The sequence below is a fragment of the Mercenaria mercenaria genome, chromosome 2, assembly GCF_021730395.1.
Source record: "Mercenaria mercenaria strain notata chromosome 2, MADL_Memer_1, whole genome shotgun sequence".
Classification (NCBI taxonomy): domain Eukaryota; kingdom Metazoa; phylum Mollusca; class Bivalvia; order Venerida; family Veneridae; genus Mercenaria; species Mercenaria mercenaria.
The window spans coordinates 85681227-85702393 of NC_069362.1; the positions used below are offsets into that span (position 1 = coordinate 85681227).

Below are 21167 nucleotides of genomic sequence, written 5' to 3' on the forward strand. Positions count from 1 at the left end.
CGTGCCCAAAATTTTCGCATCTAAGTGTACCTTGCTACCTGAACGAAGCTGCAATAATGTTTGACTTTGACCCTTACCATGCTGGACACGATTGCTTTTGCCTTTTGCGACCAGCGTAGATCATGATCAGCATCCACCGTGCAGTCTGATCATGACCTGCACTGTTCGCCATTCAGTCAGTATCTTTTTGGTAAGCACCCCTTTTAACAGTTAATGGTACTGTCCAAATTGGAAGATGGACAATTCCATTATAGAAATTTAGCAAGGTATGGGTTAAATTACTTCCGTTCTATTATTGCCGTAATTTCATCGTTAAAATACAGGCAACATCAATTTACGATTTTCTATCATAAGTATACCTAATATTACGCATATTTATTAAACATAACATGTATAACAAACCTGTCAAAATTATATCCTTCTTAATCAATGCAGAACTGCATAAACATCTTTTTTCGACGATAATAATTATGTCATTATTACCATATGATTCATTCTAACTTACTTTGCATATTAAAACATATGTATACATGATGATGAATAACAAAACGCCGGATTTTACTGAACGGCATCGCATTAAAATTAGAGTACGAATTGCTGTCAAGGGAAAACTGCATTTACAGCACACCTGCATGCTAAATATAGCTCGTACTGATAAACGATACCTTATACGTAGGCATTAAATCTCCCGCATTGAGTGTACGCAAGCATTTAAAGTACACTATTAACCCTATGTTAAACCAAACCCTAACCTTTAGTCAGTATATTGTGCAGTGCGTACGATTAAATATATACCTTTGTTATGCTCTATTTCATTCTCGTCTAGACGGTAAATGTAAACACCGTGTCGGCCATTTTGTTTTCTATTGATCAGAAATACAGGTGTATCAGAAACTTTTAATAATTAGTTATTTATCATATCAAACAGAGATGCAGTCATAAAATGGGTAAGTACAAATTTGTTAATTACTAACTTATTTTACCCTATAAGTATAACGTTCTGTCAGTTTGAACTGATATCGTAAATAACATGACAGGTCAACGTGCATATAAAATATTTATATGAAAGAGACTTTTAACGTGTGCTGCTCGCCTGGAGCAAAATTGTGTGTCTTAATAAGGACATAAGTAGATATTATTTCTTGTTATAAACACCTTTACAATACAAATTGTAAATACTTTAAATTCACCGTTAAATCATGGTCAAAGATGACAGTATAATGTCAACGTAGATGTAGAAATTGAAACAGTTATTCTATTTCCATCACACAGCCGGTGCAAGCGGATGTTATAGTAGCAACATTGAGAATGGATTTGTTGCTACAAGTTCCTGCCAAGTGTTCAGTTCAAACAGCATATACTGTCGATACTACTGCAACGATGGGTATGTGAAAACAGCATCTACTGTCTACTGTGCCGGAAATGATAAATGGGTACCTTCCGGAAGTCATCCAACTCAAGATTCTCCAGCGTGCAGAAAAAGTACAGGTATGTGCACATTATGTTTTAAGATATTGCTGCTGCGAGGGATTTTTACTACATTTAAAGATAATAATTGAATATCAGTCATTATTTCAGGGTTTTCCTTGACGCACTTTTTTGTGCGTTTTAGCACACTGATTTTCAAAATGACCCTCAAAATAATTCTGAACGCGTCATTGGTGGCGCAACTCAACTACCGGCCGAAATTATGGCGACACGAATTTTCGTACCCAATATTGTAAGTAAGTACCGATTCGCGCGTAGGTACGAAGTAGTAAAGGTAGACTGCGTTCTAGGTTTAATTATCGGCTAGATATCGACGTCTCTTTATACGGTAAGCCATTCAACAAAAATGGTGCATCAACAAAAGATGACGTTTTTCTTGTCATCTGCACGCGGGGAAAACCCTGTTGAAACTGTCTCGACCAAAAATGCAAGCATTCATATAAAAGTCTGCACACCGAAAGGGTTCTGTAAAAAAACATTGGCTATTTGTTGAAAATGGCAAAATGAAATTATGGCCGTGTATCAAAACCGTCCTTTTGTATTGAGCTGCGAAAATTCTTCATTTACTCTTCACGAAAGTTCCCTCAGTTAGGCAGATGCATTCAAAAGGTTGCAATTACTGTCTGATTTAAAAAAAAAAGTGTAAAAAATTAATTTGTAGATGTACATGTATTTCTTTTTGTTCTAAACAGCACATTGCAAGTTAACAAAAACAAGTTGTTTTCTATTGGATTTTTTTATACAGTACAGATTTCATTACCATTTTATTCATTTTTTGAGACTTAAAAAAATGACCTCTTGAAAATGAAAATGACCCCCAAAGTCAAACATGAAGGGGTCATGATGACCCCCCTATCAAAATTTCCGAGGGAAAACCCTGTTATTTGTAACTTACTGCTTTCATTAGTTCGACTATTCAAAGAATAGGTAGAGGTATTGGACTCACTCATTACGTCGGCATTTGAGTCTGCGTCGGCATCCCAATTTGTTTAAGTTTTTGTATGTAAGCTGGTATCTCTGGAACCACTTGTGGGAATAGATTGAAACTTCACATTTATTCAATATGAAGAACTGACTTACCCGACACAGGTTTCATAACTCTTTTTTTGCTTTTTAAAACAAATATGCCACTTTTTTCGATTATTTAGTTGAAAAGCGGCTGTTGAATAGTCGAGCGCTGCTTCCTTCGATAGCTCTTGTTTTTATTACTATGCAGTCAATGTAAAGAAACTGTCCATTTTCGAAATATTTGGTAGAATTTAACAGTATACTTTATACATAAAATTAATGATGATTTAACAGAATCTACTTACGAAAAGAGTATTTATTAAAAGATTGTTTCTGATAATTAATATCTTTTTTTTTTCTTTCAAACGGAAAGTATTCAAAAGTAACACATTAGTAAATCGTAGGACGATCAACCATATTATGACAGGAAGTACATGAATATTAGAAAAAATGCTGATTATGTTTCTGTTTTTTAGAAACACCATCTAAGATTTTAGTATAAAAACAACTAATTTTTATATATCAGAGTGTCAGAATATACAATTTCATTGTAATGTGCTTACCTGTCCTTTTCGTTCATAAAACAGATCCAGTAAGTGGGTGTGAAAATATATTCTTCGAAAATGGTTATGTAGTAACATGCCCGGTATCCAGTTCAAGCACCAAAAGGGATTGTATGTATAGATGTCACCATGGATACAAACCTGCGTCGTCAAGTGTTCATTGTGTGAGAAACGAATGGCTGACTAGCGACAGTTACAGTGATCCTTGTATTAAAGACGGTATTTAAAATATTTTGTATTTAGAAGGTGTAATCTATTGTCAATTATTATTTCCAATCTGAAGGTATTTTCTTCACTATTTCAATACTTACAATGCTTTTAAAAGTCACCGAACATTTTCAGAGACGTGACGTCATGAATGCCGTGAAAGCACTGCATGACATGATTTTGACAACTTATAATAATATCACTATCTTGAAACCATATGTTTGAAAACAAAACCAGATGAAATAATGGTATGATCGTGCATGACATTATGTATAGGTTATAAGTAAGGTATATCTGTATAATAGTACGTTCTTATGATGAATACCAACAAGGACATTATAATTAATAATCTTGGCAATTCTTATAGGTACAACTGCGGAAACTACGGTCATGACAGGAAGGCCAACGGTGTCACCAAGAAGTTCACCTCGCACGACTTATCCGGGATACTATGACGACCCGAATTTAAAAATGGATGTCAGCCCAGTCATTTTTGTTGGTGCTGTTATCGGTGGTTTCATAGTCTTGGGATTGCTTATTTTTGCCATATTTTTCAGGTATTTGCTTATATTAACTCTCTCACCTAGACATTTTCGAGGAAAAAAAAGCACATAGATATGGTCTGCGTCCTTCTGTCAGTCTTTCCTTATTATTATTATTATCATTATTATTATTATTATTACACCAGATTTATATAGCGCCCTTTTCATGATAAACACGTTCAAAGGCGCTTTACATATAGCAAACGCAGCCACACAGGGCGCGAACTTTTTAACTCTACTAGTGCAAACACAGAGCGATCTGACCAGAGGGACAGAGTGAGATAAAGCCCCCAGAACAGATAGACAGAAATGATTTCAGATACAGGCCTGTCCGGCTAACTTAGCCTAGGTCTTTGCGAATAGACAGTCTGGTTCTTTAACGTGCCCAGTTTATAGCACCGATCTTTCCTGGGATGAACCAGTACAGGCCTCTTAGTTAGGTGGGAGCCACTCAAGAGCATCTCAGAAATTTCCAGTGCCTGGACCGGGATTCGAACCCCGAACCTGTGGATTAACAGCCAAGCGTGTTGCCACTAGACCATCGGCCAACCTTCCGTTCGTCCGTCCGTCCGTCCATAACTCTATCATCCATGAAGGGATTTTGAAATATCTTGGCACAATTTGTTGCTATTTTAGAAGCTACAGTATCAAACCAATTTCATGAGTACTGTCACAATGACACTTTACACTTCGTGCTCCTGTATTGAATTAAATCTATTGCTGTGCAATAATTGATACATCAAAGAAATGTGCAAACATAAAACACGGCAACATTTTCTGGTGACCGTCCTGCGTCAGATGTCCCCGAGAAAAATTTAAAGAAAAGACAAAATTTAGCGGCGACCGGACGATCTTTTTTCTTTGCCTTTGTAGAGCCCGTTAACATTTTGATTTAATCAAACACGTGAAACCATCGTCAGACTGTCGGAAGGGACCCCGATTGCGCTTGCATCAATCGGTCGATGACAGAACGGTCGTTATTCCAGTTTTTACCTTCAAATCGCCAAGTGGTCATACAGGCATTGTCCGATATTAAATACTAGTATTCGTCCAAGTATCGGATGATGTCCGTCAGATCACTTTGGGCGTTGATTTTGCCACGCGGAGTGAACTCTTCGGTATCTCCTGCTTCGTTCCTTACCTGATCACCAGAGAAGATGGCACCGTTCCACTGCAACAACTTCTCATCCAGCAAGTGAGACTACGGGCGACTCGCATAAAGCACAAAAGACGCGGACGCTAAGGGAATTCAGAAAACATTTTCAGTCTCAGCTGAGTTTGATAATGAAACTTTATTAGTTATGTATATCTAAATTGCATGTTTAAAACTAAATTTTATGTGAATAACCATTTTTAAGTGACTATTCAGTATTGGTAATTAGCCTCAGTTGGAATAATACCTGTAAGTTTTATTAAAATGATATTTAAATTTCAAACTCAGTCTCAGCTGAGACCGAAATTGTTTTGTTAACATCAACCAGGTGACCGACCGGGCGCCTCCAGACAGAAAGGGTGTACGTCCAGTTTCGTTATATTCCGCAGGGGCACAACCCGGTCACTGCCTGGTCCCTGTCAGATTTTAAAACTGTTCGCGCGGCTTGTCCTTGCAGGAAAGCCGTCTGGTGCCCGACTTCTTGATGACCGCGTGAACAAACTCGCCTGTGCTCTGTTATACTTTCCAATTCTTAGAATCGGCGTCGTTAGAAAAAAAAATCGGGCGGCGTCTTATTTATATGTGACTGAAGCGTAAATGACATATTAACCCTGAACATAAGTATTTTTCGACGTAGTCTTTGAATGGCATGTTTGGCTTATACATAACCGATCGTAATTCATAATAATTATTTTATACTTACAGAAAAACTTGACTGTACAATGCATACACTATGATATATTTATGGTATTATAAACTTCTTTGTATTATTTATTGCTACTTTGTTTGAAAACCTGTGGAAAGTATGAGCTACCAAGCGGAACCATGTCGTCGCAAATATTGTGATGAATAAAGATTATTTGAATGAATTCAGGGTATGTTTCATAGGTTAAATATGTGGGTTACAAATTGAAAGTGCATTCTTCCGTGCCATGCGTAAAAAATGTTTTGTTATTTTTATCAGTAAAAAGAGATAATTTTGATTGTTGTTTCTTTATTTATGGCGTTACTTATGTATGTCATTGAAACATGTAACTCTTTTATTCATTTCATATTTATTTCTGATTTTAACTTGTTTTTTTTTTCTTGTTCAAAGTATGCATCAGTTTTCAAAAAATATAATTGATGGTATAAAATCAGGTTCATATTGATGCAATGTAGAGTACGTGTTCTAACAGGCAAAAACGAGTGAGCTCATATTTAAAGTATACCATTATTCCAAGTTCAAAGGTATTTAATATTTGAGTGTGTATAAAGAAGCAAAAGAAACAGTGCTAATTTACGTTTACAACTTTCATAAATATTTTTACTTACGATGGTATTTAAAGGTTTATGACGTATTTTGTAGAGCCCACAAGAAATCGAACAGGGAAGCCAGAATTCGCTCTGCGTTTATAGCTGCCTGTGATCCATTGTCATTACAAAACGACTATACCAACAATAACACTGACACACAAGCTGACGATTCTGAATTTCGTGATATTGCCCGCCGAATAATTTCTCAGTCTTCAAATCAACAGCAACAGAGTTCATCTTCACCGCCGGCATATGAAGCATCTGGTACAGATCTCACTAGTCGCGGAACTTTTAGTGACCCGTCTGCTCCTCCATACTCAACAGTTACTGGAGTCCCTAACACTTTTGATAACCCGTCTGTTCCGCCATACTCAGCGGTGTACAATTCTGGAACCGGACTTCATGAAACAGCGATGCTCCAACCATTTGACCAAATGCAAATACCACAAGAAAATCGCATACATGAATTCAACCGAGATACAACCCATAGTACCAGTGTCATAACAGATAAACCACCCCCCTACGAGGATTTACAAAATCAAAACGCAGTTGAGGGTGTTTCACATCCCTGTGAGAAGGACGTTTCCGAAGAACGAACATGTGAGAATTCTTTTGGCCCTCCTCCGCCTTACACGACCTATGATGGGAAAGGATGATCTATGAAACATTTTATTCATCTCGAACAGAGGTTACTCTCCAAAACATTTCAGATAGTATTTCAAAATATTTCGAGGCATAATAATAGAGTTAAAAGTAAAATGTCCATTTAGAGAGTATAAATTATTTAAAGCATTTTATCAATTACGACAAAGGACATTTATCTAACTCAAAGAATTTGAATTCATAACGTTAATTTTTAGAAAAAGCTGGCCACTGATCCGGACGATTTAATATTACGCATGTAATGGCAAACATTTGATGGTTCGATAAAAGTGCTCAATTCGTTGTACTGACACAATAAATGGTTGACAGCTGTAGAGAGGGAGAACTTGTATAAATTAATATCCACGATCGGTAGTTTCTCATCTAGGACAAAAGTACTTGCCATAAGAAGTTTACATTCATGGACATCTAAACAAATATAATTTCATAGTTGGACATATCTTAACCAGTGAAGATTTTGTTTTTTGTTTGTGTTAATTACATTGTTATTTCATTTTAACCAGGTTCTGTTTACTGCAACGAACTAACTACGCAATAACTTCTTGTAATCGACCAACACTTTAATATTATATTTATGACACAAGTCGAATGTACCGTTATAATAGGGGAGAGAAACAAGGAAGTGATCTTCATTTTTATTCAAGAGAAATAATTCAGAAATTGTGAAGCTTAAAGGTACTCGTCTCCAGATAAACTAACTTGAAACGTCAGAATTTTTCAAACAAACTGAATGCGTTTACAAAGTAGACTAGTAGTAAAAGCTACTTTTCATCAAGTTTTAACACGAGACTAACGAACTAAAAAGACTGTCTACACATTTCACAACTTTGCAAACGCGGCTTAAATAAATATGATATTGATGCTTACATAAAATGTGTCCGTCAGCACATTCTTTTTAGCTCAACTATACTAAGTATGGGGAGCTGTCCTACTCGACCCTCCGCGTACGCACCTTGGTTAAAGTTTTGATGCACTTTCTCTTTAGCTCTGTAATTATTTGATGGATTTGTTTCAAACTTAAAATAGTTATTCCCCATCATCACCCTAATCATATGGCACAAGGTCCATAACTCTCACACCAGTATTTAATAAATTATACTCCTTTTTTACTTCGAATTTCAGGTTAAAATTTTGATGCACTTTAACTCTTTCTCAGTTATTAATTACTAAATGGATTTGATTCAAACTTAAAATAGTTGTTCTACATTATCAACCACATCATATGACACAAAGTTCATAACTCTGGCACCAGTATTTCATGAATTATGCCCCCTTTTTACTTAGAATTTCAGGTTAAAGTTTTGATGCACTTTCACTCTATCTCAGTTATTACTAAATGGATTTGATTCAAACTTAAAATAGTTGTTCCTCAATTTCAACCACATCATATGTCACAAGGTCCATTACTCTGGCACCAATTTTTCATGAATCATGTCCACATTTACTTAGAATTTAAGGTTACATTTGATGCATTTTCACTCTATCTCTGTTATTACAGAAAGGATTTGATTCAAACTTAAACTAGTTGTTCCCCATTATCACTCATATCATATGACATAAGGGCCATAACTCTTGCTCCAATATTTCATGAATTATCCCCTTTCTACTTACAATTTCAGGTTAAAGTTTTGGTGCATTTTCACTCTATCTCCTGTATCACTAAACGGATTTGATTCAAAGTTAAACTATTTGTTCCACATCATCAGCCTCATAATAGGACACAATGTCCATAACTCTGGCACCAATTTTTCATGAATTATGCCCCCTTTTACTTAGAATTTAAGGCTAATTTTTATGCATTTTCACTATATCTCCGTTATTACAGAGAGGAATTGATTCAAACTTAAAATGGTTGTTCAGCATCATCACTCACATCATATGACACAAGGGCCATAACTCTGGCACCAGTATTTCACGAATTATCACCCTTTTTACTTAGAATTTTAGGTTTAAGTTTTTGTGCATTTTCACGCTATCTCAGTTATGACTAAATGGATTGATTTAAACTTAAAGTAATTGTTCCACATCATCACCCATATCATTTGATGCAAGGACCATCACTCTTGCACCAATATTTCATAAATTATGTCCCCTTTTTGCTACGAATTTTTTTTAGTTTTTATGCTTTTGCACCATGTCCCATGTCCCTTTTATACTTAATTAATATTTTGATATACTTTATCTTTATCTCTCTTATTACTTAATATTTTAACACAGACTCAAACTGTTGTCCAATATCATCATCCATATTAAACACTCCAGTGACAGCTCCAGTTTCCTCAGATGTGCCCAGTTTCGCTATCTAGCATCGAAATAGTCGAGTGCGCTGTCTCCTGTGACAGCTCTTGTTTGTGATGGTTGACACTACTAGTATATACAAAGTGCCAGTCTGTACATTCTTTTCAAAGCTTCTTAGTAGTATATAAAAACTGACTGTCTGTACATTCTTTTCAAAGTTGCTTAATGATATATAAAAATTGCACATTCTTTTTAAAGTTGCTTTATAATACATAAAATGTGTCAGTCTGCACATCCTTTTTAAATTTGATTGTAAAAATGTGCCAGTCTGCACATTCTTTTTTACATGTGCCTACATAAAATATGCCAGTCTGCACATTCTTTTTTAGCTCACCTGTCACATAGTGACAAGGTGAGCTTTTGTGATCACCCTTCGTCCATTATGGGTTCCAGAGTGGTGGCCTCTGAAAGGGCCAGAATTAGCTATTTTGACCTTGTCTGCACAATAGCAGCTTCATTTATGATTTGAATGTAATCAAACTTGCACAAAACTTGTGTCACCATAAGATCTCAATTCCTTTCTTGAGCTGTCCAGATCCCGTAATGGGTTCCTGAGTTATGGCGTCTGAAAGTGCCAAAATTAGCTATTTTGACCTTGTCTGCACAAAAGCAGCTGCATTTATGATTTGATTTTAACCAAACTTGCACACAACTTGTATCACCACAAGATCTTGTTTCTTTTGTTGAACTGACCAGATTCCGTCCTGGGTTCCAGAGTTATGGCCCCTTAAAGGTCAAAATTTGCTACTTTGGCTTTTGCAGCCATATAAAGACTTCATTTATGGTTTGATTTGATACAAACTTCCAAAATATCTTCAACAACAATAGATCTTAGATTCCATGGCAAATCTATCAGATCCAATCGTAGGTTCCAGAGTTATTTTATATCTGATTACCTCCCCTGATTGTAATCAAAATGGATTTATATCAGTAAGTACTTATAGGACTTAGTTTAAATTTCATTATTGTCATTAGTTGGACTGAGATAATCAGGGTAGATAACTATGGACTGATTTTATGTCAAATTACCTCCCTTTATTTCAAATTAAAATGGATATATCTCCGTAACTAATGAAGATACTGATCTGAAAGTTCATTTATGTCAACAGATGGACTTGGACAATCAGTGAAGATACATATTGACTGAATTTATGACAAATTACCTCCCTTTATTTTTTATCTAACTGAATACACCTTAGCAGCTTCTAATGAGATTGGTTTGAAACGATCATATCATTTTGAGCAATTGTACTCAGGTGAGCGATACAGGGCCATCATGGCCCTCTTGATTAATTTGCGTACATAAAATGTGCCAGTCTGCACATTCTCTTTAAAGCTTCTTTTTATTAATTCATAAAAGTGTGGGTCTGTACATTCTTTTTAAAGTTTCTCGCAAAAAGTCTTTGAAAAGTGTCTTTATCGTTGATGTGGAGGCGAGTTCCTTTAAAATGATAATATTTGTAACATAATTTTTTGTAGCCCTACATACACTTAGCCGGAAAATTTTGTTGTTTTATAGAAGACATAAAATTTTGATAAGCTATTCCTGAGTGTAAGTTATGGATATGATAGCCGGTTGAAGTAGTAGATATTTTTGTTTGATTTACATTGTTTCCTGGCAACATTTTAAGCAATGGATGAATGTGCAGTCTACCCCATTTTGAAAAATTTCAGTTGAAATAATCGATGTTTTTAGATCTTTGCAACATGGACATTAAAACAGGTTATACTTGATAAAATTGTAAAACTTAAAAGTTACAAAATGTTCATTTGACCTGGAGTGGATTAACCTTTCAAAAGTATTTGCAGAAAAAAATGATAGTCGAGAATATTTTTGTCACGAAAAAATGTGAAATCAAAAGTAAAAGTCTTATTGTGATATTGTTATAATTTTGTAAGATATGACATATTACTTTATATTTTTGTAAATAAAATTTAGAGTAAAACTCTAGCATACGTTATTATTTTAGATGGCACCGTGATATAATACGTATACTCTAAAAGTTTGAAATGGACATTTGATTAAAGGTTTAGATAAAATGTGGAAGAAAATATTTTTCAAAATGCCGTCTTGGTATAGATGATTCTATCTGAAAACATATGATATTTTCAACAAAAAAATACCAAACAATAACTACAGAAATCGTCTTTAAAATACTTAAAACAATCTGTCAGACACTGATCATGATACATATATCTTGTACAATACCTTTTCTTGTCCCCGTAATACCCTTTTTACTGTCAAATGAGTACTCCGTGTTGTGTCCTAGTTGATAAACTAGGTAGAATTGTGTAACGTAATGCACCAAGTCTATAAATGTATTAATTAAAGGGAAATATCACAGGAAAATGGGTGCAGTCTGCATTTATGGCTTTTGTTACAGCGAACATAGACACTGTACTAATGATCATTATTACATACTCGTTTCGTTAAGTTGCAATGGAACCGGAAACGTCAATATTTTTCAATACACTGATGCCTGAATTTTATATCGCGTGCGTGACGTAATGTATTGTGTGTCATTGCATTAATTCTTTTATTTAGTTCAGTATTGTCAATCTTATTCAGGCTATTGAACAAATTCATAATATTCACATTACATTTATACGTGTAGAAATATATGTAATAAAAACGTTATTAGCTTTGCATCGGAAAATATGCACTCGTTCTTTAGCGGAAGAATATTGCGCTCCTAAAGTCGCGCAATATTTCCACTGCAGAACTCGTGCATATTTCCCGATACAAAGCTAATAACCTATAATTTTTGCATACTCCTTATACAAAACAGTTTGTGATATTGACCAGTCTATACTTCAACACTACATTTTTCTGGACTAAAGTCAAATATTAAAGAAAAAACGATGAGCATAAAGCACTTACTGAATAGTTTGCCAGTCAATAGTCAAGACTAACTGCATTCAGTCCTTCGAACCTCGGGCAATAGGTTTGAATTTTGACTGGCAAGCCATTCAACAAGTATATCATATAACTACACATTTACTTACCAGTCGTACGATCATAACACCTGTTTATCTTATGTGACACTTTGATCAAACCAAGAATGTTCATGTTTAAATATTGAGTGATCCATAAGCTCACAGAAACATCTGCTTCAGTGGTGCAAAGTAGATTCATAATCAGAAGAGTGTTCGTAGAAAGCATGCAAAATACTTATCTTTACAGCAAAGGACTCTTTCACGTATAAGAAACAAAAGGACTATGATGGCCCTAGATCGCTCACCTGAGGGAAAACAATAGAAAATCCAGTCAAACCATTTTCAGATGAAATTCATTTACGTCCGTATATTAAAGCTTCATAGTTTAGAATAGAAACCGTCTTCAAAATGATTTTTAAAAGTTCTTAACTGCTGCATAATTTTTATGCCGTCCGTCCGTCAGTGGGTCCTTCCTTGTCAGAGCTTAACTTGAAGTGCGTTCAGGGGAATTGCTTCAATCTTGGCGACAAGGAGTGATGAAGTGCACAAGAACCATAACTCTAGCCTTGGTCATTTTTAGTGACTTTCATTTTGTCTTTGTAACACTTTTGTTAGGAGCATAACACTGACAGTACAGAAGAGGTTTCGATGAAAAATTATAATAGTGAAAGAAGAAAATAAGCGATAAGCAGAGCGCAGAATCCATATAAAATGAATAGTTTTTAAATGACCTTTCTTTAGGTCTCCATATCCCGACATGTATTCTAATTTGGAGTAAAGCTACCTTGTAGATGGTAACATGGAGCGAATATCGCACAAATATAACTTCATTTGAATAGTTTTGAAATTATTTCCCTTTTTATGGTTGCTTTTTTTTGTCCGGAGCAAACCTAATGAAGATAGTTTATTGAATACACGCTAATGAAAGGAAGTACATATCATAAAACCATAAGCTATATGAAATTAATAATGACAACTTTAGGTTAATATAATGGAGTTAGATGTATTCATTTATAGAAATTTACAATGTAACTCACCACATATTAAAAGTCTTATCAGACATAGGTAGTTAAACAGCCAAATATGACATTAAAAAGGCCAACATTCCATCACATGGACAAATAATGGTATAGCTTCGTAATGTTGAATTTAATTTCTCGAACTTTTCTTCACTTGAATACGATTTTGTGGGCAAAATAAAAGAAGTAACTCGCGTGCAAATACGAAAAATATATTACATATTTTAATACAAAGTATATGTATGACGAACTTCATCGCGTTTTCGATACTATGTTACATGTACATGTATAATGTATATCAAAAGTGTTGATATATCTGACATTAGGATCAGAAATGTTGACATCTACAGAAACTGTATGATATGCCCACCATCAACTGGCATAAGTATCCCGTTTATCATAGCTGCTTTATCACTGAGTAGAAACAGTATAGCATTGACAACTTCATCTTCCTCTGAAAGAAAGGAACAAAGGACTAATATGTGTCTGACATCTGTCTCTTGGTAGTTCCTTTTCTTATTTAGCACGCAAATGGCTTAAATTTGGTGTTGGATATTTAAAACAATTACTTCATTTTCTTTAAAATGATTTTAAAGATATTGCGGTGTGCAATAAACACCAACAATGTTCCCAAGACATCTTACAAAAATGCATTTATGGTATTTGTGGCGGGCTTTATTTCATAAGGGTTTATTTTCCAAATATACGTAAAAATAGCACAATACACAAATTATTTTACACTATTATTAATACTTCATGTAAATAATGTGATCTGCCAATGAGAAACTGAAATCCTGCGTTTACGCTGCTGGGACCAACTCTTTAAAGTCGGTCGATCAAATTAAAACAAATTTTATGATTTTTTTTTTTTTTGCATTTTTTGCAAGTCTGACAAAGATTTATTTAAGGAACAAAAGACCAAATACATAATTTATATGTAGATTGTTGTTAGGAATGTATGCTGTATTACTTTTGATGAAATTTATAATTACCTCCCTTTAATATGAATAAATTTAAAAAGCGGTCCATATCTTTTGATTTCGATATGTTTTCTAGTTTTCCATTTACGTTTGATAGATAATATGAATGACACAACTAGAGAAGTGAATATTGCAAATTTTAAGATCATTCGAACTCATTTATTTCCAATTCAACTAAGTTAAATCGCAATGTAGGCAAAGGGAAGTAATAATATTTTTACAGACTTGCATTTCTAATGAATTTAATTTAGATATATAACTGTCAATGCAAAATTTTGAAAAATGTAATAGAATAATTCTTATATTTTATCATTCCTTACACAAAGTTTAACCACATTTATACTTGTGCTAAAATAAGTCTATCTTGGGTGGGCAGTAAAATCAAATTTCAAAATATTTCCAGTGAAAATTATGCTTTTATTAAGCACCCAGTGAACAAAAATAAATGTGAATGATCAGTTGCTAAATTTCTAAACAAATACATTACTTACCTAAAATCTGATTAACCACCGTTAAGAGACCTTGATAAAGCAATATATAACATATACCTGGAAAACGGCCAATTGGGACTCTTTTCAGAATAGCGTCCGCAAGTCCGGGTATAGAATCATAGAAAGCTTTTCCCATTTTTGTCATCACTGAAGTTGGACTGACACTGTTAACTCTGATCTGTAGATATAATCAATAAATAAAGGAAATATTACATATGTAAGTGGTATGTCTGTATATGAACATCCAAACATAAAAATATATGATAAAAGCATCAAGAGGTAATTATGTTCCAGCTGATAAAATAACACAACTCAATTCCTTTAATTTCACTCCATATTTTACTGCGTGACTACTTCAATAGAGAGCTACTCTGCATATTTTACTGCGTGACTACCTCAAAGCTTCTTCGAATATATGTCAGTAGGGAGCTACTCTGCATATTTTACTGCATGACTACCTCAGTAGAGAGCTACTCTGCTTATTTTACAAACTGCATGGTAGTTTTGATAACTTGATAATGGTATAACAATTTATGTCAGTAAGTTAATACCGGAGAAGACGGACACAAAATAAGTTTTGACGGTTTTAACATATATAGAAGATTTCAACGTATGAACTGGAACCGCCTTAAGACTTCATTGACACAAAGATACTTAAAATACAGTGGTTATAAATTGCACATCCGATAGCATGAAGCTAGCATTGAGATTTTGTAGTATAAGGTCTGTAACAAGGTTTTTTTACTTTATTTCCTATGAAAACATGAATGTTACTTATATATCTAACTTGCAGAAAAGGTAAACCTGCTACGGATTTGACTGATAAGAAACGTAAATAAAAATATCGCAGACAGCCAAACCTTATGGGGTCCGAACTCAAGAGCCATAGATTTTGTCATCATGTCCAAGGCTGCTTTGCTACAAGAGTAAATCCCAAGTGAATGTATAGCACTAATTGCTGCTATACTTGAAACGTTCACAATTGCTCCAGATTTTTCATTCTCTACCATACCTTTCACAACAGCCTGTAATGACATTTAAATGCTTTAAAATATATCTGAAACGTGAGTAATAATGGTTTGTTTTGATTGAGGTTGCATTTTAAAGAATTATAGAAGATAGAAAATTAATATTTTTAGCATTTCTCTCAGACGAAATAAAAGAAAGGCGTTTCATTAGAGACTATGCACAATCACAAAATACAAAACATTACATGTAATAAATGTTGTATATGTAACAGTTTACCTGCGTGTAACAGTTTACCTGTGATATATTAAACGCAGCCTTCACATTCGTACTGAAAATTCTGAAAACAGACATTATATATATTACTGTCTCAAACGTTAACATGATCATTTTACGGGAACAAAAGTTTATGAAGGTAAATCATTTTACATCCTTTATTTACCTATACCTTTGGGTAGTCAAAAGCTATGTGATCTTTTTTTTTATCTGTTTCGAAATATGAAAGATCTTCCTAAAATGTAAAGTTTTATATACTTTCTAAATATAATAAAAGAAATCCAAACCTTTGAAAAATCTTTAAAATTATACAGAAAATATTCATTACGAAAATATACATTACGTGTGCGTTTTTATTTTTAACAAATAATCAAGGCCTTCGAGTGGTTTGTCGTCTAATTTATCACAGTTCAGAGTTCAGATGCGCAGGAATTGAACCACGAGGGCGTTAGCCCGATTGGTTTAATGTCTAAGCATCTGAACAATGAACCGTGATAAATTAGACGACAAACAACAAGAAGACATTGATTATTTTCATTTTTACATGTTCAGTGAAATATTTTGGAAAACATTAAGATGGGCTTCATTTATTCGAGTAGTATTGGAACCGGACGTCATATGGCAGTTTGACGTCATAATTGACGTCATAATGCTCTCTTACCGGTCCGCGCGTCAACCGTTGTTTATCGTAGAATATACAAAGCTTGACTTTCTTCTTTGCTTAACTGGCAATCAAATCGACCTGTTAGAACTAACAAATAATCAAGACCTTCAAATGGTTTATCGTCTGATTTACCACGGTTCAGAGTTCAGATGCGTAGGAATTGAACCACGAGAGCATTGTTTTCATTCTGACATGGTCATTGATATATTTTAATAGATATTATGATGGGCTTCATTTACGCGAGGAGTAATGTATCGGACGTCATGCGGCAATTTGACGTCATAATTGACGTCATAATGCTCTCGCGCGTCAACCGTTGTTTATCGCAGAATATACAGAGCTTGGTTTTCTTTTTTGTTTAAGGTCGTTCTGCACGTTTGGATCGGAAATTTTTCTACAATGTAGAATCTGATTAAACTCTAATTTTTCAAAACTTCAGAATATACCTACAACTTTCAGCAAATAAAAAAGATAGGGTCGTGTTCTTGATTTTTTGCTAGACTGATTTGAACAATTTGGACCTCACGCAATATTTCATAATGGGAGTCTATGGAAAAATCATTACTTTCATAACATTTTCGCGAATAGAATTTTTCCTACAATGTAGATTTTGGTAAAACTTTTCACAGTTGTAAATAAACACATGACCTATAATTTGGTGAAATAAAATGTTTAGGTCCGTGTGCTTATTTTTGAGATATTTGACCATGATTAAAGTGCACCGGACATTTCACGCTAATTTCAATCATTATTTTGATTATTTTAACGTGTCATATGTTTTAATATCATATTTTGACTTTAGAAATATAGCAACAGTGCCATTGTAATGAATTTACTCAAAGATTTCAATTAATTCTTAAAATAATTTTTATTTCCGTACGCCGAATCCAGGCCTTTTTCTACGTTTTCTAAATAAATGACGTTACGCCACCACTTCCGGTTTATTAAACGTGCAGAACTACCTTAACTGAAAATCAAATCGAGCCATGTTAGAATGTTGTTTATATGATACTGTTTCATTTTTGTGTATCTTCTTAAATTTACCGTGACCCGCAGCAATCTACCCATTATGTAATGTTCTAACAAAAACTGATTTACCCTAAATATATGAGCAAAAGGTGGAACAAGCTGACCTTATGAGTCCTTTATTAAATCTCTCCAGCTATCATTTTAATTAAAATATATGACAAAGATTGTAAGCTTGTCTGAAATATTTATAATTATTTCATATGACCCCTAAATGGCCAATCCAAAGTTTATTCTATATGGCCGGTCTTTATTCAACACATGTTTACTTGGCTTATAAATCAAACCTTAAAAAATAAGAATGTGAAAATTAATTTCTGATGTAATGCAATAAAACACGTATTGAATGGATTGCCAAATAAACAGTCAAAATTTCGATCCTTCAGTGCTCGGGCTATAGTTTTAACATTTTATTTTACTAAGTTCCGTCATTTAATAAGAGTATACCTTATAATAATAACATCACGTAGTGTCTATTATATCGTAGTAAGGTTTTAGTTACTTGCTTCATCGAGCCTGGTTGTAAATGTAATATAAAACATTTAACCGTTTTTAGCATATTACCTGATCTATTATCTGATTCGACCTCTTTCACATTTTTCACGGTAAGATTCATTTTAATAAAATCGAAATGTATTAAATCTTCCCGAGTAAAGTTACCAAAACGCTTGACAATACCTCTTAAATTATATGATATTCAAAAGGACAATGTCCTCTTTCCGGCATCTTGATATCAGATTTACGGTTTGGTACTTTAAATATTGTACAAATAATACAATTATAAATGACCTTGTGATGGTTCATAAAAATTCAGAAAATAACTTAGTACATTTGTACTTTAAAAACTATCATAGAAAGTTAACGTTTTTGGTATCATACGAACTTTTATTTGAGACGAGTACGTTACTTCAAGGGTTAGGGCTTACTTGCCAGGAAATTTTGACAAAAAACGAACATGTCTTAAACTGAACAGACGTTCGAATACTACTAAACTTGAAGCAAGTCATGTTACATTATTAACATTCGTACCTATCAAAGTCCTCTTCTTTACATTCAAGATATGGTTTATGCATATCTACCCCTGCATTGTTTACAAGCATATCAACTAGACCTATATCTTCTACTAGCGCCCTTGTTTTGTTCCAGTCGCAGATGTCTTGTGTATGGATCTCTATCGAAGGTTCCTTTGAGTACAAAACAAACCAAACGGCTTTTGAAAGTAGGCGAATTGAAAGTGCAATCATTCATTACAGTTTCAATATCTGTGGCATTACATTATTGTTTAACAGTTGAATACAGATGACTGGTTTTGGTATAGGTAATGAATATTGCCTGAAAACTGTTGCCAAATGTTTGGGCACTTACTCCACCTTTCCCGGGAAACAAGCCGTAGCACACGCCTGACAAGACCTCAGTACAACGTGCATGTTTTCTTCTTTAGATTTATACAACCAATTGAGCAACTGTTTGCTACGCAGATTTGAATTGTGTCATATTATCCATGTACAATATGAATATTAATAGCATTTTCATTAATTGCTGCATGGTTTTGAATAAAGGGTCACCCACTAGGTTTTGGTCCAAATAAGCATCTTTAATTTAGTGTATATTAAACATTTGTATTTTAAGTCTATAAACATCTGTGTACCCAATATTCTTATAATTTTCATTCATTTTGCCAATCACAGTCAGACTTATAGGAAATGGAGTATAAAATGTCCAAAACACAGTTTACGTTAACACACATAAAATACTACTTTAAATCAAGAAGCTAAGCAATAAATTGAAGAAGTTCTCTACAAACAAAACGAACTGAGCAGTACAAAGTATGTTTAAAGAGATTTTAAACAACCAGATATATTTTCTTTTGATTTTGGGCATTCATGTAATTCTCGCGATGCATGATATGAAATAACACGTAATAGGAAAAAAACTTAAAAAACCCTAAATTCAGTTTATACCGGACTTTTGAATGCTAGTATGAATAAATTGTAATTTTACTTCAAGTTTCAGTTCGTCTAAATCCTCCGCTGTTCTGCTAATTGCAATCACTTTAGCTCCTAGTTTTGCTAACGTTATGCTCAAGTTTCTTCCAATTCCTGTAATATGAACATATTTTATACATTTATATCGTAGCTACGTTATTGCCTTTTCAGGGTTTGAAATTATCACTGTCGGCCATCAAACTGTCGTTTACCTGATCATTTTTCTTTTATTTTGCCAGTTTCTCACTTGTCATTTAAAGCTTTGAAATGAAAATGGATTTGAAATTTCCATATATAAGTTTCTGGTGAACCCTTTATTTTGACAGATCACGATTTTAAAGCTAATTCAAATGAAACATTTTTTTCTACGCCTGGCCTCGCGAGAGGTGTTTTTGTGTGTCTTTTTAATTTATGTTTTACAAATAAAAATATATCGTATGACTCGAGTAAAAACAACAACAGATAATTAGATAAGAACATACCCTTTCCGGCACCAGTAACTATAACTCTTTTGTCTTGAAAATGAGTGTCCATGTTATCCTTGTGTGTCGTCCGATAAAAATATATCTTTACTGTAGTGGAACTTATGGGTAAAACACGGGTTTGTCAAAACATCATGGTTCAGTAACGCAGATTATGTTTTTTATTTATGGTGAAAGATGAGAGCGTAGCTCACTCAAAATGTTTTTTTTTTTACTTACCTATTCAGATGAGAAGGTCAGGCAATAACAATATCTTAAAGCTATTTGTTGATTACTGAGTATGTATACAGTATAGGGTATTCTTTAACTAAATATTGGGCGAATGTTGTTTTGTTTAGTCAATGCGTTAATTACTAGCATTTTGTTTTCAGATTTTTCAGATGCACATTAAAAGAACAGTAACACAACGTCAGGAACTTTTAGCATCTGCTCAGTATATTGACAACCAAATGTTCACGATGAATATGTTTTTGTACTTGAAAAATAGTTGTTGTTTTTTTTTTTTCATGATTTTAAAAGTTATTTTCGAAGAGTGCAATTTTTGAGTTGTTTGCAGTTTATTTTTATACTATTTATATGCATTTACTCTATTTACTATGACAGAAATTAGTCGGCCTTTTCTTTTAATAAATAGAAGAATATCTTTGTAAAGTTTTGTTTTCTTTTATTAGCCATTTTGTTCACAGACTTTTTCAAGAAAATTTCAACAATAGTTTACATAATACAGGTAATTGTCCTAATCAACTAACGCTATTTGTCAAAAGAAATCATGTTTTTAGGTAAAAAGGCCTTATTTATTTGTGATATTTTTACACCAATACGTTAACTTCGATGTATTGTTAAACACAAACAAGGTACATTTACAATGTTAAAATAAAGGACCGACTGTGCTTGTTTCCTCAATATGACAAGATGAAATGTACGCGTTTTAGCGAATTATGCCGAGGACAGGTGATGTTTGGAAATGTACGTTTGTGTTGATTGTTCGCCTATGAAGGCCTAAAAGCCAGTGCTTTTACACAAATAAAAACTATAAACAGCAGTTCGTTTATTATTTGTTAAATTATGTCTCTCTTCTACACAATAATAAAGAATGTCTTAATGCTAACTATTTTATATACAA

The 21167-nt window shown here is 33.8% G+C and overlaps 2 protein-coding genes across 2 annotated transcripts; one reads left to right on the top strand and one right to left on the bottom strand.

The window, feature by feature from the left end:
* The first annotated feature begins 817 nt into the window (after window positions 1-817).
* On the top strand, window positions 818-11169 carry LOC123564478 (uncharacterized). Its single transcript, XM_045358113.2, has 5 exons — window positions 818-947; window positions 1273-1488; window positions 3084-3278; window positions 3634-3823; window positions 6310-11169. Exons 1-5 carry the CDS (start codon window positions 944-946, stop codon window positions 6911-6913), a joined length of 1209 nt encoding a protein of 402 aa, XP_045214048.2. The 5' UTR covers window positions 818-943; the 3' UTR covers window positions 6914-11169.
* Window positions 11170-13370: 2201 nt separating this feature from the next.
* On the bottom strand, window positions 13371-20940 carry LOC123564479 (L-xylulose reductase-like). The gene is made up of 7 exons (XM_045358114.2): window positions 20045-20940; window positions 19579-19676; window positions 18607-18761; window positions 15909-15951; window positions 15506-15670; window positions 14703-14823; window positions 13371-13628 (listed from the first exon to the last, which is right to left on the bottom strand). Exons 1-7 carry the CDS (start codon window positions 20094-20096, stop codon window positions 13519-13521), a joined length of 744 nt encoding a protein of 247 aa, XP_045214049.1. The 5' UTR covers window positions 20097-20940; the 3' UTR covers window positions 13371-13518.
* Between the last annotated feature and the right edge of the window lie 227 nt (window positions 20941-21167).

Coding starts and splice junctions, on each gene's coding strand:
- LOC123564478 (XM_045358113.2), top strand. Junction 3,279..3,633: donor TGATCCTTGTATTAAAGACG/GTATTTAAAATA, acceptor CAATTCTTATAG/GTACAACTGCGGAAACTACG. Junction 3,824..6,309: donor ATTTTTGCCATATTTTTCAG/GTATTTGCTTAT, acceptor CGTATTTTGTAG/AGCCCACAAGAAATCGAACA.
- LOC123564479 (XM_045358114.2), bottom strand. CDS start 20,096: ATGGACACTCATTTTCAAGACAAAAGAGTTATAGTTACTGGTGCCGGA. Junction 19,677..20,044: donor AGTTACTGGTGCCGGAAAGG/GTATGTTCTTAT, acceptor TTCATATTACAG/GAATTGGAAGAAACTTGAGC. Junction 15,952..18,606: donor AAAGAAGAGGACTTTGATAG/GTACGAATGTTA, acceptor GTCTGTTTTCAG/AATTTTCAGTACGAATGTGA.